This window comes from Trachypithecus francoisi, unplaced genomic scaffold (genome assembly GCF_009764315.1).
Source record: "Trachypithecus francoisi isolate TF-2019V2 unplaced genomic scaffold, Tfra_2.0 Lachesis_group14, whole genome shotgun sequence".
In the NCBI taxonomy this organism is placed as follows: domain Eukaryota; kingdom Metazoa; phylum Chordata; class Mammalia; order Primates; family Cercopithecidae; genus Trachypithecus; species Trachypithecus francoisi.
Window position 1 is genome coordinate 42,113,232 of NW_022681459.1, and position 25,328 is coordinate 42,138,559.

The 25,328-nt window shown below is 46.2% G+C and overlaps 1 protein-coding gene across 6 annotated transcripts in view; it reads left to right on the forward strand.

Annotated features, from left to right (window-relative positions):
- DGCR2 (DiGeorge syndrome critical region gene 2) overlaps positions 1 to 25,328 on the forward strand; it is an 87,074-nt gene that overhangs the window by 32,804 nt on the left and 28,942 nt on the right. For 5 of the 6 annotated variants that reach the window (XR_004442329.1, XM_033232984.1, XM_033232985.1 and 2 more), the window contains 2 exons: positions 2,341 to 2,463; positions 22,254 to 22,379. Coding sequence is in view for 5 of the 6 variants with exons in the window: in XM_033232984.1 (XP_033088875.1) it covers positions 2,341 to 2,463; positions 22,254 to 22,379 (249 nt within the window). In the remaining variant the exon portion in view is untranslated. The remainder of the gene's footprint in view (positions 1 to 2,340; positions 2,464 to 22,253; positions 22,380 to 25,328) is intronic. The other variant, XM_033232986.1, reaches the window with a different exon arrangement.

Consider the following 25,328-nt stretch of genomic DNA (forward strand, 5'->3'; position numbering starts at 1 on the left):
CGTTTCGCCATGTTGCTCAGGCTGGTCTCGAACTCCTGGGCTCAAGTGATCTCTCTGCATCAGCCTCCCAAAATGCGGGGATTATGGGGATTACAGGAGTGAGCCACTGTACCTGCCCTTCCAGCTATCCTTTGATTAGTGTTATGGTATATCATTTTTTGTTCTTTTATTTTCTCTTATTTATGCCTATATAAAGTGAGTTTCTTTTAGGTAATATGTAATTGTATCTTGCTTTTTTCCCTATGTACACATTCTGCCTTTCAGTTGGAGTGTTTAGATCATTCCGTATGCTTATTGATTAGGCAAGTTTAATTAAAATCTACCATATTACCATTACCATTTGTTTTCATTTGTACCATCTGTTTGTCTCCTTTTTTTTTTCTTCTTTTGGATTATTTTTTGTTCTCTTCTATGTTGGCTTGCTTGCTATAACTCTTGCGTTATTTTAGTGCAGTTCATCTTTAACTTATCACAGACTACCTGCAAGTGATGGACCACTTTACCTGTAGTATGAGAGCCTTAAAACAGTGTGCTTCTGTTTCTCTCTTCCCAGCTTTGGTACTATTATTGTCAACATTTTTCTTCTGTGTGTGTTATAAACCCCACAATGTAGTATCTGTGTTTTTCCTTTTTTTTTTTTTTTTTTTTTTTGAGACGGAGTCTTGTTTCTGTCGCCCAGGCTGGAGTGCAGTGGCCGGATCTTGGCTCACTGCAAGCTCCATCTCCCGGGTTCACGCCATTCTCCTGCCTCAGCCTCCTGAGTAGCTGGGATTACAGGCGCCCGCCACTACGCCTGGCTAGTTTTTTGTATTTTTTAGTAGAGACGGAGTTTCACCGTGTTAGCCAGGATGGTCTTGATCTTGTGACCTCGTGATCCGCCTGTCTCGGCCTCCCAAAGTGCTGGGATTACAGGCTTGAGCCACTGTGGCCGGACTGTGTTTTTGCTTTAAATGATTGTAGGCCAACAGGTTTTTCTTTCAGAACTTTAACATGTATACCTTACTGTCTTCTAGGCTGTGTTGTTTCTAATGAGAAATCTGCTGTCATCTTGATCTTTGTGTTTCTGTGCATGTCTTCTTTTTCTGCCTGCTTTTAAGATTTTATCACTGATTTTAAGCAATTCAATTCCAGTGTGACTTGGAGTTGTATTCTTTGTATTTCTGGTGCTTGCAGTTCATTGAGCTACTTGGGTTTGTGGGTTTATAGTTTTCATCCATTCGGGAAATTTTCCCCATTGTTTCTTCAGATATTTTGTCTGTTCCCCTATGTATTACGGTGTGTGAGGTTGTTCCATAGCTTAGTGATGATTTGCACTTTTTTTCTGGTATTTTTTCATTCTGTGTTTTAGTTGAGAATGTTTCTATTGTTATGTCTTCACGTCACTAATGTTTGCTACTACAAAATCTAACCTGTTAATGTTCTGCAGTGTATTTTTCATCTTAAAGTGTTACAGTTTTTATCTCTAGGTAGTAGGTTTGTAAAGGGCCAGGCATTCAATGTTTTCAGCTTTGCAGGCCATATAGTCTCTCCTGCAGCTACTCAGCTCTGCTGCTGTAGCTTGAAAGCAGCCATAGACAATGCATATTTGTGGCTGTGTTCTGATAAAACTTGATTTTAAAAACAGACGGGGGCTGGGCACAGTGGTATGTGCCTATAATCCTGGCACTTTGGGAAGCCGAGGCAGGCAGATCACTTGAGGCCAGGAGTTCAAGGCCAGCCTGGCCAACATGGCAAAACCCTGTCTCTACTAAAAATATAAAAATTAGCTAGGCATGGTGGCACATGCTTGTAGTTCCAGCTACTCAGGAGGCTGAGGGACGAGAATTGCTTGAATCCGGAAGGTGAAGGTTGCAGTGAGCTGAGATCGCACCACTGGCACTCCAGCCTGGGTGACAGAGTGAGACTGTATCTCAAAATAAATAAATACAGCCGGGCGCGGTGGCTCACGCCTGTAATCCCAGCACTTTGGGAGGCCGAGGCGGGCGGATCACAAGGTCAGGAGATCAAGACCACGGTGAAACCCCTTCTCTACTAAAAATACAAAAAATTAGCCGGGTGTGGTGGTGGGCGCCTGTAGTCCCAGCTACTCGGGAGGCTGAGACAGGAGAATGGCATGAACCCAGGAGGCGGAGCTTGCAGTGAGCCGAGGTCGCGCCGCTGCACTCCAGCCTGGGCGACAGAGCAAGACTCCGTCTCAAAAAAAATAAATAAATAAAATAAATAAATAAATAAATACATTCATACAATAAACAAATGGGAAGAGATTGATCTGGCCCATGGGCTATGGTTTGCTGACCTACTGTCACTTCCTCAATGGCCTCTCACCCTTTGGTTCCACAGAGCTGCGGTGCAACCCTGGGCAGTTTGCCTGTCGCAGCGGCACCATCCAGTGTATCCCCCTCCCCTGGCAGTGTGACGGCTGGGCGACTTGCGAGGATGAGAGTGACGAAGCCAACTGTCCAGGTGAGTATGTTGCGTAGGCCAGGTACACACCACCTTGTCTCTTCGTTGTAGCTGGGTGACTGTGCCTCTTGTGAGGGGTGGAGGTGTGTGCTGTCTTAACACATTGGAAAGTTAGTTTGAGCCGACCCCTTCCTCTCTCTCTCTCTTTCTATCTTTTTAAAAAATAGGTGCCCAACCTAGGCAGATCCCAGAACTTACAAGATGGCAGGACTGTGGGGAGGCCTGTGAGATGCCCAGGAGGCCACACTTAAGGAGGCGCTGCACTCCCTGAACTTGCATGGTCTTGAGTGTGAACCCCTCCTGAGGGGTGGCACCCTGGCTGCCTCTGACCTTATCCCCATCCTGGCTCTGGATGTGGCTGCCTCTTGATCCCGAGTGTGCTCTTTTAGACTGACCTTGGCACGCCCTCCCCTCCTGCTCACTTATTCACCTGGAACTTTGCACTTGCGGGTTCTCTCCTGGCCATATGTAGCCTCCTAAAGATGTATGTAAAGGCCACAAAAAGGCTAAATCAGAGAACCAGGTTCTTTACCTGGTTTCTGACCCAGCACCCTCAAGGAATACAGGGTACCCCATGAATAACAGTGTTCACTGGATCCGTTGTTCTCAACTTGTGTTGGGTGGGAGGTGTAGTGAGTACTTATGCATGTGTGTGTGAATGTGTGAGACATACATATACATATATCCACGCATTTGTTTTTAAGACTAGGTGGTGCTGATAAAGCCACTAAGGGGAAAGTGTGTCTTACCCCAGCTTGAGAATCACAGGCCTAAATGCTTTGGTCAGGCATGCAAACTCCTTCACAAACTGGTTTAGGTCTGCTTTGCCAGCCTGATTTATCACTACTTCCCCTTCGGTGGCTCAGCTGGGCTGTTGTTTCCTGTACCCACCCCCATTAATAATCTGCTAGATGCGTGCTTGCTTTATGTTTTCCTGGAATTCCCTTGTTCTGTTTCTGCATAGACAAGCCCTGCTGTCCTTCAGGGTGTAGCTCAGATACTACCACAGTGGGAGAATGTCTGTGGTCCCTCCTTTTATAGATTGGCTTCTTCCAGTCCCCCATTCGTCCCTCTCTGACAGCATCAGAACCATTGTTAATTCTCACCATTCCTGGTGCCCAGGCTTGATTTTTCCATCCAGACTATGAGCTCCCGGAGGGCAGAGACCTTTCTCCTTCCTTAGTGGGACTTGGCCTAGGATATGAACGGTGCGCTATAATTCCTGTAGGCTTAGTACTGAAGGAAAACCAATTCATTCCAACCAGGGTATTAGGTAGGGCATTAGGTGACATTTGAACTTGAAGGAGAATTACTTGAACCCAGGAGGTGGAGGTTGCAGTGAGCTGAGATCATGCCAGTGCACTGTAGCCTGGGCAACAGAGTGAGATTCTGTTTCAAAAAAAAAAGGAAAAGAATGCTGTTTAGAGGGGGCCCCTCCTGATCATCCCTTCATCAGATTATGCATGTCTCTGGTGGAGGTATTTGCCTTTCCAAAAGGGAGTTTGGATGGTGTTGGCCCCATCAGGAGCCTCTGAGACAGCCCTTTGACTGGGAGCCTCTCTGGTAGGTCTTTAGGGTCAAAACCCAGAGAAAGTGGATTCCCAGTGGGCTTCCCAGTACTTGGGCTCCTTTGGCTGCTGGGTTCCCTGGTTGGTCAGCCTGGGAACGACCATGTGGTTGTGAGTGGGAGCCTCCCCTTGTCTGACTCATAGAGTGAGACCTTATATCCAGCCTCTTGGAGAATTCCCGAAGGGAGAACCAGATGATTCTTGATTCACTTTCAAATGGAAGCAGAACTTACTTGCTGTTCTCAAAGTGCCATTTGGCTTTGCTTTTGTGGTTGTTTATAATAACTGTCCTGTTGCACACACTGAACATAATAGTATCCACACTCATAGTTGCCGCCTTGTTCATTTTTCCACACTCTGAAGACTTGTTGAAGGCAAGGTTTGATTTCCCTTTTTGACCACATGGCCTGACATGGAGGAGGCATCAACTTCGCACTTGAGTATTGGCTTGAAGTTACATTGGTTGCTATATGTTTTCCCTGGACATTAAAATAAAATCTCGCACAGAAGCCAAGAGTTATGAGTGCTGGCCTGTACCAGGACTGAGCAGTGAAGGCATGACAATGAGGACCCGTGTGTGCAAGCCCGTTGAGACCCAGTAGGGCCTAGGAGTGTTCCAGGTGGGCTGAGGAGGCCACTGCCCTGGCAAGGCTCACCCTGCTTCCCCTTGACTCATGGTCCTATGATTGTCCTTGTATAGTGCTGTGTCACAGTCTGGAGGGTGAGCAGATTGATTTTTTTTTTTTTTTTTGAGACGGAGTCTCGCTCTGTCACCCAGGCTGGAGTACAGTGTCGTGATCTTGGCTCACTGCAAGCTCCACCTCCTGGGTTCATGCCATTCTCCTGCCTCAGCCTGCTACCACACCTGGCTTATTTTTTTTGTATTTTTAATAGAGATGGGGTTTCGCCATGCTAGCCAGGATGGTCTCGATCTCCTGACCTCGTGATCCGTCCGCCTCGGCCTCCCAAAGTGCTGGGATTACAGGCGTGAGTCACTGTGCCCGGCCAAGCAGATTGATTTCTAATTGTTCTTAAAGTTGAGATTCTGAGCAAATTAAGTCATAAAAATGTACAAAGAATATGTAATACATATTTTCTTACTTCCCTGAATTAATAACTGCTAACATCTTGTGATTTTTTTTTTCTAGTTTATTTTAAAAGAAATTTTTAAAAAATCATGGATATAGAGTCAGATCTTCATTGACACTCTCCCTTCCCCTAACCTCCTCCCCCTGCAAAAGAAAGGAAACTCTTTGTGTTGGTTGGGGGAGTAGAGAGTTAGCTAATAACCACCTTTGCGCAAAAGCTGTGACCTTCCTTTGTATGAGGAGAGTTTTAGTAACCCTTTGGAAAGCCCTGGCCATTCTCAGTCAGGTTGCTTTTGAGCGCAGACCTCAGGACTTCTGGAGTTACCATATGAGGTTACTTCATTGCCCTGCTAAAAGCCTACTAAAAAGGAATATAAAAAATGTAAAACCAAAGGGGACAAAAAAAGGGGAGAGATGTAACAGTAGATCAGTAATTTCTGCATGTTTTTTGAAAAGAGGGAAATGGCATGTTAGGTACAACCTGGGCATTCCGTACCTTCCTGCTCCCTTCTGGGCTTGTCCCTGGGTTTCAGAGGCTGGAATACTGGAGCAGTAGCGCTCAGAACCCTCTGGCAGCAGGCTTCTGTGTGTCATTTGCTCTATGACATGTGTCTTGGGAAATGTGGCAAGTGGGAGGGAGGTGGAACCTTTCTTCCTCAGGCCATAGTGTATGTGGGGGGGTGTGCCTGGGCTTAGATTTTGTGGTGACTTTTTGCAGTGGCTTCTGCCTTCCCCCACTGGCCAGCTGTCTCAGGGCTGCAGAGCAGCTGCAGTATTGGCAGCAGATTTTTGCAGTTTCCTAACCTATAGATGGCAGTGGTAGCTTCCTGACTCTTGACGATGACTGTAGGAATTAGATGGAAGAGTAGAGTTAGCCTACTTTACTTTTGCTCACACTATATAGCCTTGCCAGTTGTTTTGAAAGCACCTATTTTCTATTTAAACCCTTTGTGTTTGAAATGCCTTAGCATGGTTTCTGTTTTCCCAATAGAACCATCTTTGATATAAACGATTAACAAAAGATGTGTAAAATTTTTGAGGGAGAAAAATTTGCAATTTTATTAAGGGACAGACGTTAAAGAAGACAGATAATCCCAGAACTTTGGGAGGCCGAGGCGGATAGACCATGAGGTCAGGAGATTGAGACCATCCTGGCTAACATGGTGAAACCCCGTCCCTACTAAAAATGCAAAAAATTAGCCGGGCGTGGGCGCCTGTAGTCCCAGCTACTTGGAGGCTGAGGCAGGAGAATGGTGTGAACCCGGGAGGCGGAGCTTGCAGTGAGCCGAGATCGCACCACTGCACTCCAGCCTGGGCGACTGAGCGAGACTCCATCTCAAAAAAAAAAAAAAGAAGACAAATAAATAGAGGCAGAATGTTCTTGCCTAGGAAGACTGAATATTTTAAAAACTCATATTGTTCTGTGGATTCAGTGCCTCTTTAAACCTCCACATAAAATTGAGTTTTATGTGAAATGTGATAAGTTGATTCTAAAATGTTGAGGAGAATTAAGTCCTAGTATTGAGAGGTCATTGTGAAGAAGAATAAGCGGGGAGCACTTGCCTTGCCCGTATCAAGACTTACTTCAGAATTGGCTCAGGGAAATCCAAATTGGCCAGTGAGACAGAAGCTGTCAGAAACAGACGTAAGAAGCTTGAATTCCAGAGGTGGAATTCCATATCGCTGTGCAAAGGACAGACTCTTCAAACATAGTACTGTGACGGTCAGAGAAGGATACAGTTGGATCCCTAACTCACAACATACAGGAAATTCAGTTTTGGGTAAATTATAGGAGACTATCTTTAAGACCTTGGTAGGGAAGTATGCCTTTTTCTTTTTCTTTTTTTTTTTTTTTTGAGACAAAGTCTGGCTCTATCACCCAGGCTGGAGTGCAGTGACACGTTCTTGGATCACTGCAACCTCTGCCTCTTGGGCTCAAGCCATCCTCCTACCTCAGTCTCTCAAGTAGCTAGGACTACAAGCCTGCACCACTATGCCCGGCTAATTTTTTCATTTTTTCGTAGAATCAGGGTTTCGCCATGTTGCTCAGGCTGGGCTCTAACTCATGAGTTTAAGCAGTCTGCCTGCTTCAGCCTCCCAAAGTGCTCGGATTACAGGGCATGAGCCACTGCACCCAGCCACCTTTTTCTTTTTCTTTTTTCTTCTTTTTTTTTTTTTTTTTTTTCTGGAGATGGAATTTCACTCTGTTGCCCAGGCTGGAGTGCAGTAGCGCGATCTCAGCTCACTGCAACCTCCGCCCCCTGGGTTCAAGTGATTCTCCTGCTTCAGCCTCCCGAGTAACTGGGATTACAGGCATCTGTCACCACGCTCATCTAATTTTTGCATTTTTAGTAGAGACAGGGTTTTGCCATGTTGGCCAGGCTGGGCTCGAACCCCTGATCTCAGGTGATCTGCCTGCCTTGGCTTCCCACAGTGCTGGGATTACAGGTGCGTGAGCCACCACACCCAGCCTCTGGCCACGTTTTTCTTAATCACAGAAAATGTTCACTCTAAAATAAAAATGACCAAATTTGCTAGATTAAAATTAAGATCTCTTGTTTATTGAAAGACACCAATAGGCCAGGTGCTTATGCCAGGAATCCCAGCACTTTGGGAGGCCGAGGTAGGCAGATTGCCAGAGCCCAAGAGTTCCAGACTAGCCAGGGCAACTTGGTGAAATCCTGTCTCTATGAAATAAAAAGAAAAAATTTAGCCAGCTGTGGTGGTACACACTTGTGTACCTCAGTAGGCTGAGGTGGGAGAAACACCTGAGTCCCCGAGGTCAAGGCTGCAGTGAGCCGAGATTACACCATTGGACATCAGAATGAGACACTGTCTCCAAAAAAAAATAACTAAACCCAAAACAAACAAAAAACACCAGTAAAGACTGAAAAGATAAGCCGGAGTAGGGAGAAGATATTTGCAACACTTACAGCCTGTAAAGGATAAGGATTCTAATTCAGTGTATATAAAGAACTCATATAAAGCATTTCATAGATGGTGATTCAACATAGAAAAAGACATTTAACCTTGTTAGTATTCTAAGACTACATGCAGTGAGATATACCACTTTACAGATGCTTAGACTGGCAAAAATTAAGATGTTGGAGAGGATGTGGATAGTGTGGCAATTTTATGTGCTGCTTTACACCCACTCTGGAATAGAGACATTATCTTGCAAAGCTGAACATTCTTATTTTCTGTGATTCAGGATTTCTATTTAGGGAAACTCTGGAAAAATTCTTGCAGAATTGTTTGTACAGTTTTTCCAGAGTGGGTGTAAAGGAGCAGATAAAATTCCAAGCCATCCACATCCTCTCCAACACTTGGCTTTGTCAGACATCTTAATTTTTGCCGTTGATATAGGTCTTGGAAATAACCCACATGTCTGTGCTCACATGATGGAATGTTATACACCAGCAACAGTAAGTGGTTGTTAGGTTTATGCAGCAACATGGATGAATCTTGAAAACAGAACGTCAGCTAAAAGCAAGTTGCTAAAAACGACATACAGCACAATGTAGTTAGAAGCAAAATAGATCATTCTATTACTTATGGAGACATACACATGTGGTAAACTAAAAGAAAAAAATAAGCGCAATGATACACAAAATTCTCGTTGCTGGTGGGGACACAGAGGGGAAGACTGGGAGAAGCAAAATAGAAGTTTATCTATAGATGACCCTCGGGTTCCTGAGTCGGGTGTGGGGAGGTCGCTCACAACTATGCTTTCTTATTAGGCTTATGAATCTTACATATGTGCTACATACATTCTTTGAAATGTTTCACATATTTTTTTTTTTTTTTTTTTGAGACGGAGTCTTGCTCTGCCACCCAGGCTGGAGTGCAGTGGCCTGATCTCAGCTCACTGCAAGCTCCGCCTCCGGGTTTACGCCATTCTCCTGCCTCAGCCTCCGAGTAGCTGGGACTACAGGCGCCCGCCTTGTCGCCCGGCTAGTTTTTTGTATTTTTAAGTAGAGACAGGGTTTCACCGTATTAGCCAGGATGGTCTCGATCTCCTGACCTCGTGATCCGCCCGTCTCGGCCTCCCAAAGTGCTGGGATTACAGGCTTGAGCCACCGCGCCCGGCCATGTTTCACATATTATACAGCTTTTTTTCTTTCCAAAGAACAGCCAATGGGAGAGTTACAACTGACTTGGCATAGCAGAGCAGCTGCAACCATGGGCCTGCTTGAGTGAGAACAACAAGAAATGAGCAGCTTGCCCAGCAGCCCCCCAGAAAGGCTCAGTTCTTGAAGGCTCTGAGTGCCAAGGGTGGCAGGCATCAGGCATGGGCATGGGAATGGGATAGGGATTGGTGGAATTCTCTCTTGGCACCCGCATTCCCTTCTTCATTTTCCGTCACTGGGTGACTCCTGCTGCTACCAAAAGATGTGGGGTTTCTTTTTTTTTTTTTTTTTGAGACAGAGTCTTGCTCTGTTGCCCAAATGGAGTGCAGTGGTGAAATCACAGCTGACTGCAACCTCGAACTCCTGGACTCAAGCGATCCTCCCACCTCAGCCTCCTGAATAGCTGACACTACAGGTGTGCACCACCATGCCCAGCTAATTTTTAAATTTTTTGTAGAGATGAGGTCTCGCCCTGTTGCTGAGGCTGGTCTTGAACTCCGGGGCTCTAGCAATCCTGCCCTCAGCCTCCCAGAATGCTTACAGGCATGAGCCACTCTGCCCTGCAGGAGTTGATTTTCTAGACTGTCACTATCCAGAGTAGTAGCCATGAGTCACATGCGGCTGTTTTGAAGGAAGATGTGCAGCAGGTGTAAAATACACACCAAATAGGAAAGACCTAGTACAAAAAAAGAATGTAAAACATGCTATGAATACTTCTTTGTATTGATTCCTTGTTGCAATAATAGTATATTGAATATATCGGGTTAAATAAAGTATTAAAATTAATTTCATGTTTGTTTCTACTTGTTGACATGTGGTTTGCATTGTGTTTCTATTAGCACTAATAGAAAAGTCTGTAAAATAAGTGACACCAGGTACAACAGAGGGGAGTCATGGAGGTTGAAAATAGAGGAATTAAGAGAAATTCTCTGTGGTGACAAGTAGGACGCTCAGGCCTATCTTCTGCCCTGCTCCCCAGATGTCAGCAGCCAGGTGTTTTCCCAGACAGGAATTGGAGGAGTCTTTCCTGGAGACACTGGCACTTCACAGAAGAGGTAGAAAAGGTGTCACCATAATGGAAGGTTTCCAGGTGAAAGACCAGCTCTCCCACCGTGGTCCCTGACAAGCGTCTGGGCCACTAGTGCTCACAGAGCCTCTGGCTAGCTGGGTCACCTTCCTCTCGTGATGAAAGACAACCAGTGCTGACCAGATCTAGAAGAAAACATCCACTATGGATATTCACCAGACTCTGAACAAAGCATCCAGACCTGAAGGGCCAGAGCAAAGTGGCCTGAGGCAGTCAACTCTGCTGTATGTCACATCGTGGTTAAATGTGGGGGCTTGGAACCAGGGACTGGGGCTGCTCCCCTGCTTTTACCACTTAGTGGTTGTGATCCTTTGGGCAAATTGCATCTGTAAAATGGAGAAAATAATAGTGCCCATCACTTGGGGTTGTTGTGAGGATTAAATTACATGCTGCATGTAAAGGGATTAGACAAGAACGTAGCACACGGTAATCCCTCAATTAGCAGTTATTTTATTGATGTAATAAAACTTAAAAAAATGTTTTCTGACATTGGTAAAATGGCAGTCTAGGAAGCTCCAGGCTCTCGTTCCACCATAGAAACATTAATAAGCAACTAGGGACTAGACGAAATCACTTTATAGAAGCTCTGGAAAACAGTCAGAGGTCTATACCAGCTAAGAAAATGCCTAATCAAGAAAAAGCCACATTCAAAATACAGATTGAATATTCCTTAACTGAAATGTTTGGGACCAGAAGTGTTTTGGATTTTGGGTGTTTTTCTGATTTTGGAATATTTGTATTATACTTACCGGTTGAACACCCCCAGTACGAAATGCTCCAATGAGCATTTCCTTTGAGTACAACGTTGGCACTCAGAAGTTTTGGATTTTGGGCTGGGCTCATAATTGTCATCTCAGTGCTTTGGGAGTTCAAGGTGGGAGGATTCCTTGATGTGAGGATTATAAGAGAATACTGTTAAGAACTGTGCATGAACAAATTGCTTAACCTAAATGAAGCGGACACATTCCTGGAAACATACAACCTGCCAAGACTGAATCATGAAGAAATAGAAAATATGAATAGGACTGTAATTAATAAAGAGATTGAATCAGTAATCAAAAACCTCTGAACAAAGAAAAGTCCTGAACCACATGGCTTCACTGCTCAATTCTCCAGACATTTAAAGAATTAACACCAGTCCTTCTCAAGTGAATTCATTCTGTGACTCTTAACATGCCCTGATACCAAAGCCAGACAATACTACTACTAGAAAATTACAGACCAGTATCCTTTGTGAATATTGATACAAAATCCTCAACAAAATACTAGCAAAACCAAGTTTCACAGTCTGTCAAAAGGTTGGGACCAAGTGTAATGCAAGGATGTCTCAGCAAACTAAAATCAATCAGTGATCAAAGACTGAAAGCTCTTTCTCTAAGATCAGAGACAAGACAAGGATGTCTGCTTTCACCACTTTTATTCAGCGTAGTATTGGGAGTTAATTGCCCACAGTAATTAATCAAGAAGAGAAAGCTATCAAAATTGGAAAGGGAGAAGTCAAGTTATCCTGTTTGCATGTGCAATGACATGATTTTGTATGTAAAAACCTTAAAGATTTCACAGAAACACTGTTAGAACTAATAAATGAATTCAGCAAAATTGCAGGACACAAAGTCAAATTGAGCAATCTGAAGAGGAAATTAAGAAAATAATTCCATTTACAGTAATAGTACAAAGAATAAAATACAGATATTCCTCAACTTATAACAGATTTATCTTACATCTATTGTAAAGTCGAAAAATTTTTTAGTCAGACTATCATAAGTTGGGGATCTGTCTGTACTTAAGAATATACTTGGCTGGGCACGGTGGCTCAAGCCTGTAATCCCAGCACTTTGGGAGGCCGAGACGGGCGGATCACGAGGTCAGGAGATCGAGACCATCCTGGCTAACACGGTGAAACCCCGTCTCTACTAAAAAATACAAAAAACTAGCCGGGCGATGTGGCGGGCGCCTGTAGTCCCAGCTACGTGGGAGGCTGAGGCAGGAGAATGGCATGAACCCAGGAGGCGGAGCTTGCAGTGAGCTGAGATCCGGCCACTGCACTCCAGCCTGGGCGACAGAGCGAGACTCCGTCTCAAAAAATAAATAAATAAATAAATAAATAAATAAATAAATAAGAATATACTTGGCCAGGCATGGTGGCTCACGCCTGTAATCCCAGCACTTTGGGAGGCTGAGGCGGGTGGATCACCTGAGGTCTGGAGTTCGAGACAAGCCTGGCTAACACAGTGAAACACCGTCTCTACGGAAAATACAAAAAATTAGCTGGTCGTGGTGGCAGGCGCCTGTAGTCCCAGCTACTCGGGAGGCTGAGGCAGGAGAATTGCTCAAACCCAGAAGGTGAAGATTGCAGTAAGCTGAGATCGCTCAGCGCACTCCAACCTGGGTGACAGAGTGAGACACTGTCTCAAAATAAATAAATAAATAAATAAATAAATAAATAAATGGAGAGACGTTCCATGCTCATGGACTGCAAGATGTAAGATGTGACTATTAACTAAAGCAGTCTACAGATTCAATCCCTATTAAAATGCCAACAAGTTTTTTTTTTTTTGCTGAAATAGAAAAATTTATCCTAACGTTCATAGAATCTCAGCAGACTCCAGAGAGCCAGAACAATCTTGAAGAAGAAGAATAAATATGAAAACCTCATAATTCCTGACTTTAATCCTTTAACTACAAAGCTGCAGTAATCAAAACATTGTAGTACTGGTATAAAGACAGACATGTAGACCAATGGAATAGAATACAGAGCCTTAGAAATGAGTCCTTGCGTACAATGGTCAAATTATTTTCCACAAGGATGCCAGTACCATTCAGGGAGGGAAAAAGTATCTTTTCAGAATGAATGGTGCTAGGAAAACTGGACATACACATCAAAAGAATAAAGTTAGACCCTTAGCTAATGATATACAAAACTTAACCCAAAATGGATCTGACTTAAACTTAAGACCTTAAACCATAAAATTCCTAGAAAAACAGCATAAAGTCTTCATGACTGGATTTGGCAATGATTTCTTACGTAAGACACTAAAATCACAGGCAACAAAAGAAATAATAGATAAATTAGGCTACATCAAGATTTAAAACTTCTATTAATTAAAAGAAACATTCAACAGAGTGAAAAGGCAGCCTACAAAATAGAAAACATTTGAAACTCGTATCTGGTAAGGGTTAATATTTAAAATACAAAAAGAACTCCCACAGCTCAATAATAATAAGCATCCTGGTTAAAAAATGTGCAAAGGACTTGAGTAGACATTTCTCCAAAGAAGTTAAACAAATGACTGATAAGCACATGAAAACACGCCCAACATCACTAATGATTAGAGCAATGCAAATCCAAACAAAGTAAAACATCTCACAGCCATTAGATGTCTGCTGACGAATAGAAAATGACAAGTGTTGACAAGGATTTAGAGAAAGTGGAATCCCTCTGCAGTGTTGTTAGGAATGGGAACTGGTGCAGCTACTAAAATAGTATGACGGTGCCACCCAAATTAAAAGTAGAACTACCCGGCCGGGTGCGGTGGCTCACGCCTGTAATCCCAAAACTTTGGGAGGCCAAGGTGGGCGGATCAGGATGTCAGGAGATGGAGACCATCCTGGCTAATTCGGTGAAACCCCGTCTCTACTAAAAATACAAAAATTAGCCGGGTGTCATGGCGCACACCTGTAATCTCAACTACTGGGGAGCCTGAGGCAGGAGAATTGCTTGAACCCGGGAGACAGAGGTTGCAGTGAGCCGAGATCACGCCACTGCACTCCAGCGTGGGCGACAGAGCGAGACTGTGTCTCGAAAAATAAAATAAAAGTAGAATTACCATACGACTTAGCAGTTCGACTCAAAAGAATTGGAAGCAGGAACTTGAAAAGAGATTTGTACACCCGAGTTCATAGCAGCATTACCCATAGTAGCCAAAAAGTGCAAGTAACCTAAGTGTCCATCCACAGATGAATGGATCAACAAAAGGTAGTCTGTCCATCCAGTGGAAGGATATATGGTTTACCTATTTTTTTTTTTTTTTTTTTTTTTTGAGACGGAGTCTTGCTCTGCCGCCCAGACTGGAGTGCAGTGGCCGGCTCTCAGCTCATGCAAGCTCCGCCTCCCGGGTTCACGCCATTCTCCTGTCTCAGCCTCCCGAGTAGCTGGACTACAGGCGCCCGCTCGTCGCCCGGCTAGTTTTTGTATTTTTGTAGTAGAGACGGGTTTCACCGTATTAGCCAGGATGGTCTCGATCTCCTGACCTCGTGATCCGCCCGTCTCGGCCTCCCAAGTGCTGGGATTACAGGCTTGAGCCACCGCGCCCGGCCTGGTTACCTTATAAAGGAAGGAATTCTGACACATGCTACAGCATGGATGGACTTTGAGGACGTTATGCTCAGTGAAATAAGCCAGTCACAAAATAACAAATACTATATGTTTCTATTTAGATGTGCTGTCAAGATATTAAAATGCAAAGATACAGAAGTAGAATTGTGGTTGCCAGGGGCTGGGAGGAGAGAGAATCGGGAGGTAATGTTTAATGGATATGATGTTTGGTAAGATGAAAAGAAGTTCTGGAGATGGATGGTGGTGATGGTTATGGAACTAATGTGAAGGTACTTAATAATGACACTTAACTGTATACTCTTTTTTTTTTTTTTTTTTTGAGACGGAGTCTCGCTCTGTCGCCCACGCTGGAGTACAGTGCGCGATCTCGGCTCACTGCAAGCTCCACCTCCCAGGTTCATGTCATTTTCCTGCTCAGCCTCCCGAGTAGCTGGGACTATAGGCGCTCACCACCATGCCCAGCTAATTTTTTGTATTTTTAGTAGAGATGGGGTTTCACCACGTTACCCAGGATGGTCTCAATCTCCTGACCTCATAATCTGCCTGCCTTGGCCTCCCAAAGTGCTGGGATTACAGGCGTGAGCCACCACATCCAGTCCAACTGTACACTCTTAAGTGGTTAAAAATTAGTTCAGAAAATCCAATATCTGATTAATACAAATTCCTTGAAAGAAAATAGAGGAGATGGAGTAGGAGGGAATTAGCAAAGAAGTTATGTAAGAAAATCTCCCAGAAATGAAAGATTGCAGCCTTGGATTGGAAGGGCCTGGCACAATAATTTAAAAGAGGCATGTACAAATTACCTCCTTGTGCAGTTGCAGAATGTTGGTAATGCAGAGGACATCAAACCCTCTAACGGGAAACCTGGGTCACAATAAAAGGATCAGGAATCAGAGCAGTAGACCCCTCAGCGGCAGCTCTGATGTAAAAAAAAAAAAAAGGTGGGGCGGGTCCACCCAGATCCGAAGAGGAACTGATTTTGATTGTCTACTTGCAATTTTTAGTTTTATCTTTATTCAAGTTACTTATGCATACAATTTGAATATTCAAATGGTTCTGTAAATCTTTTTTTTTTTATGGCAAACCCAATGAACCCCTCTAATTTTCAAGGCAAACATTGTTTTAGCTGTTGCATTTGGTATTTATCTGTGTCTTTAAATTCCGTGGTTTTAGGCATTCTCTACTGATTCTTCCCTAAGCCTGGTGGCTCAGTCTGGGCCCTGTGCTCTGTGAGGTCTTGCCTGCTTTCAGTGCTGCTCCTAGCTGGGCCATGCAGGAGCACTCCGTTTCCTTTTTATTGGCACAACATTTTGTTTTCACTTTTTTTTTTCCATCTCACTCTGTGGCCCAGGCTGGAGTGCAGTGGCGCAGTCTTGGCTCACTGCAACCTCCCCGGCTCAAGTGATTCCCCTGCCTCAGCCTCCTGAGTAGCTGGGATTACAGGTGAGTGCCACCACACCTGGCTAATTTTTGTATTTTTTAATAGAGACGGGGTTTCACCATGTTGGCCAGGTTAGTCTTGAACTCCTGACCTTAAGCGATCGCCTTCCTTGGCCTTGCGAAGTGCTGGGATTACAGGTGTGAGCCACCGTGCCCAACTATGTTTAACTTTTTAAGAAATTGCCAAACTGTTTGCCAGTTTGGTGGGAATCCTGTAGATTCATATATATAAATTTTCTTTTTTTTTTTTTTTGAGGCGGAGTCTCGCTCTGTCGCCCGGACTGGAGTGCAGTGGCCAGATCTCAGCTCACTGCAAGCTCCGCCTCCCGGGTTCACGCCATTCTCCTGCCTCAGCCTCCCGAGTAGCTGGGACTACAGGCGCCCGCCACCTCGCCCGGCTAGTTTTTTGTATTTTTAGTAGAGACGGGGTTTCACCGTGTTAGCCAGGATGGTCTCGATCTCCTGACCTCGTGATCCGCCCGTCTCGGCCTCCCAAAGTGCTGGGATTACAGACTTGAGCCACCGAAATTTTCTTTTTAAGTACCAGAAGTCCCTCTTTCCTGATGTCTCCTCAGTTGCAGATCTCTATCAGAGTTCTTTGGCCCCTCCTTTCCCAGATGCCCCTAGTGGCCCTCACCTGTCAGTGCTGCTGGGCCAGGTTCCCCCTTCACCATCAGTGTGGGAGAATCAGTCACTCTCTCCTGTGTCTCCTTGTGTCGGAACCTCTGGTGTTTGGTTTTTATATCTTTCCTGTTTTGTTTTAGTTCCTCATTTTAGTGGAGTACTGCCCCACTTATGTGGAAAAGGAACATGGGAGACAAGTTTGTGTTTCCTTGTTTGCGTATCTGAAGTGTCTTTATTTTACCTTTGCACATAAGTTTGGCTGGTTTTAGAATTATAAGCTAGAGATAATTTTTTCCCATAATTTTGAAGGTTAAGCTTACTCCATTTTTACAAGCTTGCAGTGTTGTTGGTGACATAAGTTTGATTCTTTGAACATAACTTGTTTCCTTACTGGAAATTTTGAGTGTCTTTTAAACCATTGCACTGCCTCCTCAGTAGGTCTTTTCATTTTAGAGACTCATGCCTTTCAGCTTAGGGAAAGGGATCACTTTCCTGTTCTCTGTTCTATTCTGTTTTCTTCCCTGTTCCCTTTTTCTGGAACTCTTTATTATTGGGAATTAGAGCTCTTGGAATGATTCCCAGTTTTTGTTTTCTCCTCTGCAGTTTTCCATCTCTTTGATTATTTTACTTATAGTAGGTTTCTATAACTTCTGCCAAATCTTTTATGAGTTTTCATGTTTGCTGTCATATGTTCAGGTTTTGTTTGTTTGTTTGGTTGGTTTTTTTTTTTTGAGACAGGTCTCACTCTCACTCAGGCTGGAGTGCACTAGTGTGGTCATAGCTCATTGTAGCCTCAGACAGCTAGGCTCAAGCAATCGTCTTGTGTCATCCTCCTGAGTAGCTGGGACTATAGGTGTGTGCCACTATGCCCAGCTAATTATTTTTATTTTTCATAGAGACAGGGTCTCGCTGTGTTGCCCAGTCTGGTCTCCAACCCCTGGCCTCAAGCAGTCCTCCTGCCTCAGCCTGCCACAGTATTGGGATTACAGGTGTGAGCCACTGACCTGGCCTCCTGTTCATTTGTACAAGAACATTTTCAGAGGCGAGTTAATGATGGATAGTGTTGTCTGCATGTTCCTTCTTTTTTAAAAAAAAAAAAAAAATTATTTATATGTTTTTTAGACAGAGTCTTGCTCTGTTGCCAGGCTGGACTGCAGTGGTGTGATCTCAGTGCACTGCAACTTCCGCCTCCCGGGTTCAAGCAATTCTTCTGCCTCAGCCTCCCGAGTAGTTGGGACTACAGGCGCGTGCCTCCATGCCCAGCTAATTTTTGTATTTTTAGTAGAGACGGAGTTTCACCATGTTGGCCAGGATGGTCTTGATTTCTTCACCTTGTGATCTGCCCACCTCAGGCCTTCCAAAGTGCTGGGATTACAGGCATGAGCCACTGCGCCTGGCCTAATTCAAGATTTATTCAAGGATTACATAAGTATTTTATTGCCGTATTGCTTTGTTCTTTAATCTAGAAGTATTCCCAGACCTCTTTTGCAGGGGGCGTGGGATGTCTTTCATGACATTGCCATATTTGAAGAGTCTAGGTCAGTTCTGTAGAATGGCCTTTCATTTGGACTTGTCTCTTTCTTCATGATTAGCTTCAGGTGAGACTTTACTTTTTAGTTAGCAATACTATGTAAGTCATCAATTATCAAATCACGAGGCCCAAGGTCATTTTGTCTCATTGTTGGTGATGTTAAGTTTGATCACTGTTGTGAATATTTCTTTACCTTTTTGTAATGAAAAGTAATTTGTGAATAAATAGTCTGTGGAGTGGTATTCCAGGTATTCTCCCTGATTCTGTTTCCTTGTTGAACTTGTTCTCCAGTGTGTTCCTGTGCTGGGGAAGCAGCAGCCTGGCACTCCAGTGGTGCTGGAGGCAGAAGGGGCACATATGCTCCGAGCTGCACAGGTCATGGGGCCCAGAGTCGGAACAGATGTGGCTCTGGGTGCTACAGTGACCCCTGCACCAGGTCCCCAGCTGGGCTGTGAGGTGGGGCTGCTAGGGCCCCGTGGCCCTGGTGGAGGTAGAGGCGGCCCCCCGGCACACCAAAGGCTGGCCCTCTACAGGAAGAGGGACATTCTCTACTGTCAGAGGCAGTCCTGAGAGGTCTGTAAGGGTTCTGTCCTGTGCAGTGCACACTCCCCAGCCTGGCCCCCAGACTCTCCTCCAGGACACTGTCTGCCATCAGCATCATCTTGACAGCCAAGCCCTTCCCCTTCTTGCTGGCAAAGGCCTGTGTCTGTGCTGGCGTTTTTCCATGGTGGGCCCAGAATGGGCATTGAATAAATGTGGGGGTGAGGGGATGAATGTGAGCATTTGTATATAAAGACAAGGCCGGGCACGGTGGCTCACGCCTATAATCCCAGCACTTTGGGAGGCCGAGACGGGCGGATCACGAGGTCAAGAGATCGAGACCATCCTAGCTAACATGGTGAAACCCTATCTCTACTAAAAATACAAAAAAATTAGCTGGGCGCGGTGGCGGGCGCCTATAGTCCCAGCTACACGGGAGGCTGAGGCAGGAGAATGGCGTGAACCCGGGAGGCGGAGCTTGCAGTGAGTGGAGATCCCGTCACTGCACTCTAGCCTGGGCGACAGAGCGAGACTCCGCCTCAAAAAAAAAAAAAAAACGACACATGATGGGAAAAAGAAAGGGCTCACAATCGCCACCTGAACCCAGAGGAGCCTGCTCAACAGAGTAGTGTCCTTTATCACCATTTGTCTTTCTGGTTATGTGTCTAAAATATTTCACCTGGTCTCCCACCCAGGGGGCAGATGGCTTCACTCAGTCAACATGGAACAACCTGGTCTTTGGCATCCATGTGACTTGGCAGCACTCTCCCTCTGTTACCTCTTCTTTCTCTTTCCTTTCCTCTGCCCTCAATTCATCTTGTCTTTCTATGAGCAGTTTTACCGGTACTGTGTTTGGCTTGGGGAAGAGGCCACGATACAAAGTGGAGCCACAGGTCTTGCCCATTTAAGCAGAGGGAGATGTTGAATTTAAGTTCAGTGACATTCTCCAGCGACACCCAGGCCTGGCCTCAGGTTTGTCCCAGATGTGTCTGCCTTTGCTCCTTGCCAAAGCTGCTCCATCTGCCAGGAAGCCCCTCTGTTCTTTCTCAGCTTCCAGTCTCAGGTCCAGCTCCTCAGAAGCTCAGGTGGCTCTTCCCTTCTCCACTGCGTGCTGATGCCCCATCCCAGTGGCTGCATCCCTGCGAGCCCTGGCCTGCATCAGAGCTACCAGCGAGTCTGTGGGTTGGGTCTCCTGCCCAGAGTGTCGGGTGCTGCAGGTAGCATGGCTCAGGACATGGGACCAGTCCTGAAGAGCTGATGGTCCCCTAGTACTGCGTGTTTACAGCATCAAGCCTGTCATGGTGCCAGCTACTGTCCCACACTAAGGTCCTTAGGTTGTATTTTGGAGTGGTAAAGTACGCCAAAGGCACCTCTACCAAAAAACACAAGCCTTGAAGATGCTTCTCCCTTTGAGGTCTTCACTTTATGTTGAAGGTATCTTGGACACAGGTAGCGTATTTTGTATTTTAGTGATTCCCAGTCGAATAACAACCCATCCCCATCACATGCCTGACAGGAGCTATGGAACTATGCTTATCAAGTACTGAGTGAGTATCCAGAGTCTCAGAAATAGGACTACATACAGACTTGTATGCAAGGTGTTTAAGGCAGCCTTTTGTAGAATAATGAAAAAAATGCAAACAGTTTAACCTTAAACCATAGAGATTATGGGAACGAAAGAAATCCATTCATGGAATACTATGCAGCCATCAAAAGTCATGTTCCTAAACCCATTAAAAAATATAGAAAGCTGTTTATAATCTTAAGCTTACAAAGCAAGTCGTGAAATGGAGTGTCTGATGTGATCCCAGTATTCTTTTTTTTTTTTTTTTTTTGAGACGGAGTCTCGCTCTGTCACCCAAGCTGGAGTGCAGTGGCCGGATCTCAGCTCACTGCAAGCTCCGCCTCCCGGGTTCACGCCATTCTCCTGCCTCAGCCTCCCGAGTAGCTGGGACTACAGGTGCCCGCCACCTCGCCCGGCTAGTTTTTTGTATTTTTAGTAGAGATGGGGTTTCACCGTATTAGCCAGGATGGTCTCGATCTCCTGACCTTGTGATCCGCCCGCCTCGGCCTCCCAAAGTGCTGGGATTACAGGCTTGAGCCACCGCGCCCGGCCGATCCCAGTATTCTTAAAGATTTGTGTAGGAAAGAGACTGGGTGAGGGGGCAGATGCTCACATAGTTAAGTATGGCCTTTGTTGTTTATTGTCTTTTCAAACTTTTGTATTTTTCGAGCATTTCACATTGAATGTTTGTTACTTTATCGTGAGAAAAAAAAAAGCATGTGGATTTTTTATTAAATAAAAACCACTGCAAAGTCTATAGGACACCAGCAGAGCCAACCTGCTGGAGAGGGGTTTGTCAGGTGGGGCTGACTGCCGGCTCAGAGTCAGGGAAGCAGGCTTTGCAGGAGGCCTCCTAACCCTCCCTGTGACTTCCTTTGGGGAGCTGAGGCCCCACTCAGCCATCTGCAGTCAGAGTGCACTTGCCGGCAGGCGTCTGTCTGTGTGCAGCCTTGCAGACCAAGTTTGTTGCCCACCTGACCTGACCTTGTACCCAATGCCCTTCATGACGCATCAAGGTACACCTGTACAGACAGAGTGGGAGGTGGGTAGGCCCATGAGGGCCCTCTTCCCTGCACCATGACCTTGTGTAAGTCACTTCCCTTCTCTGAGTCTGCCCCTCACCTTGTGAGACAGGAGGAGCGTGGTTCTCCTTTTTCACAAGGGGATTGGAGGACAAAAGAGAGTGTATGTGGATAGAAGGACTGGTGTGCAAATTACTATTAGATCATGCTGCATGAAAATATAGTTATTTCCCCATCTTCAGCTGCCTGTTCACACCTTGTAACCATGCACTGAGACCTGCTGCACACCAGGGCCTGTGCCAAGCACCAAAGAGCCAGACAGGAACATACTGAGGTCCTGGCCTGGAGGCCTTCACAGCCTTAGGGGACCAGCAGGCAGGGGGACTGACAGGCAGCTCAGGCCCCAGGACAAGGGCTGCAGAGGAAGGTTGCACATGTGGGTCTCTGTACTGGGAGAGAAGGCCCTCGAGGAAGGGGCAGGTGCAGCTTGGGCTCTGGAGAGAACTCCTTTATGGGCCATCCCCACGGGACTGGAGCTGCTGAGGGATTTTAATTTATGCAGGACCCTTTGCTTTGCTAGCAATGACCTGTTAGAAAATGCAATGAAGAGGGCCTCCATTTCACAACAGTAACTCAAAAAACAAAAACTGCCAAGGCATAATTTTAATAAGAAGCACAGGGGACCCATTTGATGCGAGCAGCAGTGTTTCATAGGGCTCTAAAGAAAGCCTACATTGCTGGACTCTGTGCTACAGGCCCTCCCTCCAGCCCTGCAGCCCTGAGTAGTCTGAACCGTGCTGGCCAGGGAGGCTGCAACTGCACAGGCAGGACTCACAGTACACATCTCCTTTTGCTTTCAGAAGTGACGGGGGAGGCGCGTCCTCACCATGGGAAGGAGGCTGTGGATCCGCGGCAGGGGCGGGCCCGAGGAGGCGAGCCTACGCACTTCCATGCAGTGAATGTGGCGCAGCCCGTTCGCTTCAGCAGTAAGTTGCAGACCTGCCCTGACTGGGACACTGGGGAGTGCAAGCCTGACAGGACCCCTGCCTCTCCAGCGCTACTGTGCTGCATGAGGGGTTTCTCAAAACAGCCCTTGGAGGCCAGTGGGGGGAATGAATGAGGCTGCATGATGACCCACCCGCAGTCACCCAGCTCTGGAGTGGTGGTATGTCACTCAAGGCCCTGGGAAGTCAGCTGGCTCTGAAACCAGGCTGCTTGTTCTCACAAAGTGACTGCCTTTCAGGGCCAGAAGGCACTGGCCCTTGGAAATTCCAAAGTTGTATTATTCCCTTTTTTAAATGGGGAAACCAGCTCTGAGTTTAGGTACAGCTGATAGAATGGGAAGGCTTGACTCCTGATTGATTGATTGATTGATTTTTGAGACGGAGTCTCGCTCTTGTCACCCAGGCTTGAGTGCAGTGGCTCAATCTCAGCTTACTGAAACCTTCGCCTTCCAGGTTAAGTGATTCTCCTGTCTCAGCCTCTCGAGTAGCTGGGATTAGAGGCACGTGCCACCATGCCTGGCTAATTTTTGTATTTTTTTTTTTTTTTTTTTTTTTGAGACGGAGTCTCGCTCTGTCGCCCGGGCTGGAGTGCAGTGGCCGGATCTCAGCTCACTGCAAGCTCCGCCTCCCGGGTTCACGCCATTCTCCTGCCTCAGCCTCCCGAGTAGCTGGGACTACAGGCGCCCGCCACCTCGCCCGGCTAGTTTTTTGTATTTTTTTAGTAGAGACGGGGTTTCACAGTGTTAGCCAGGATGGTCTCGATCTCCTGACCTCGTGATCCGCCCGTCTCGGCCTCCCAAAGTGCTGGGATTACAGGCTTGAGCCACCGCGCCCGGCCTAATTTTTGTATTTTTAGTAGAGACAGGGTTTCACCATGTTGACCAGGTTGGTCTTGAACTCCTGACCTGAGATGATCCACCCACCCCAGCCTCCTAAAGTGCTGGGATTACAGGCATGAGCCACACTGTTCCCGGCCATTTTAAGAAAAATTTTAAAGATGATTAGTTATTTAATAAATTACCTATGACATTGAAATTTTAAAGGGGTGTAAGATCATCAAGGAAGGTTGAGGGAAGGAAAAGCCACCACTGAAATGGCCCTGAGCAGACCTGCTCAGGCGTGAGGTGCCCAGGTACGCTGAGCAGCAGCTGTGGGCCAGGCAGGACCAAGCCCCTGCCTTGGGCCTGTCTGCTTGTGTTACTCCTCAGCCCCCAGACTCTTAGCACTGGGGAGTACCTCAGAGGTGACCAGATAGGCTTCTGGCAGAACCCTTACCAATCTTGGGTGCCCAGAGTGGGGCCAGGTGTTTCCAGGTGGTCATGCATGTCCGTGCAGCTGAAGCAGGGCTGAACAAATGTCCTGGTGATGCACATTGTCCCCAGCCTGTGCCCACAGCCCGAAGGGATCTCCACAGTGGAAGTGTGGTGCACAGGCTTGGTGTGTGAGGACACTGAGACTGAGAGGATGCCTGTAGGGAAGGGGCAGTTCACAGTGCAGCCCCAGGGGGTCCTGATGCTTGGCTCCGTGTTCTTCCTTCCGCTTGCCTGTCTGTTCAGTTTTGAACAGACAGCACTTCTGCCTGGGTAGTAAGCAACTCCACCAAGTTCCGAACATAAAGAAGATGAGTCAGTGCACAGGAGCACTTCCTCCCTCCATGCCCAAGCCAGCTGGCTCTCCTCCTGGGAGGTCTTCTTCCCTCCATGCTCCAACCAGCTTCTCTCCCTACAGGACTTCCTCTCACCTTGCATGAAATAGGGGCCTGGCCTCTGCCTGCCTCGGCATCCTCACCTTTCCATGGAGACGGTGCAGAGCCACCTGTGGGGAATGTGGTCAGGCTGCATGCATTGGTGTGGCACCCAGGAAATACGCAATGAATGTGCACCACACCTTCTCGAGAGCTGATGCCGTGGGGATTTTTATTTTTTATTTTTTATTTTTTTTCTTTTTTTTTTTTTTGAGACAAGGTCTCACTCTGTCACCCAGGCTGGAGTGCAGTGGCACACTTTTGGCTCACTGCAGGCAGCCTCTGCCTTTTGAGCTCAAGTGGTCCTCCAACCTCAGCCTCCTGAGTAGCTGGGACTACAGGTGTGCCCCACCACACCTGGCTACTTTTTTGTATTTTTGGTAGATAGAGGGTTTCCCTGTTGCCCAGGCTGATCTCAAACTCCTGAGCTCAAGCAATCTGCCCACATCAGCCTCCCAAAGTGCTGGAATTACAGGCGTGAGCCACTGTGCCCAGCCCTCTGATTCCTTGTCTGCACCTAAATAGCTTCCTTGCACACTCAGGTGTACCCTTCACGGTGAGCAGATCATGCTGTCCAGCTGTGGCCATGCTTAGGGGCCAGGGCTGCCCCTCCTTCTCTGTAATCTATGTGCCTTTGTGAAGACATCACACACACACATGCTTACATAATAAATGCATGGCAATAACGTCTCTAGAAGTTTTATTAGTGCCAGAAGACATAGATGCACTTTAAAAATGGCATTTTTAATTTTACAACTGGCTTTGCTAACAATTGTTACTCTTCTCCAGTATACTAAGATGAGGTACCCAACATTTGAAGGTTAAAGATTCTGTAAAACAGATCACTGATATTACCTAGGGTGAGCTGTAAATTACCAGGCATTCCCATGTGTAGGTGTAGGAGTTGGAAGTGATGGGTGGGAAAGTGAGAAGACGCTGGCCAGACTCATTGGTACTCAGGTGCTGGCTGGCTCCTCAGCTTTGTCAGCTGTGGCATCGCCCATACCTTATTTTGTTCACCTGTGGGAGGCAGGGTCAGGTTACACAGTGTCATGGCCCTCCCAAGCTGTTATCCTTTGAGCTGCTGTTTTAAAACAGTGGAGGGTTGGCCAGCCCCCACTGCAAATGCTCATGTAAGTAGAAAAGGAAGAGAGGGGAGTGGGCTAACTGGCAGCGGAGGCCAGGAG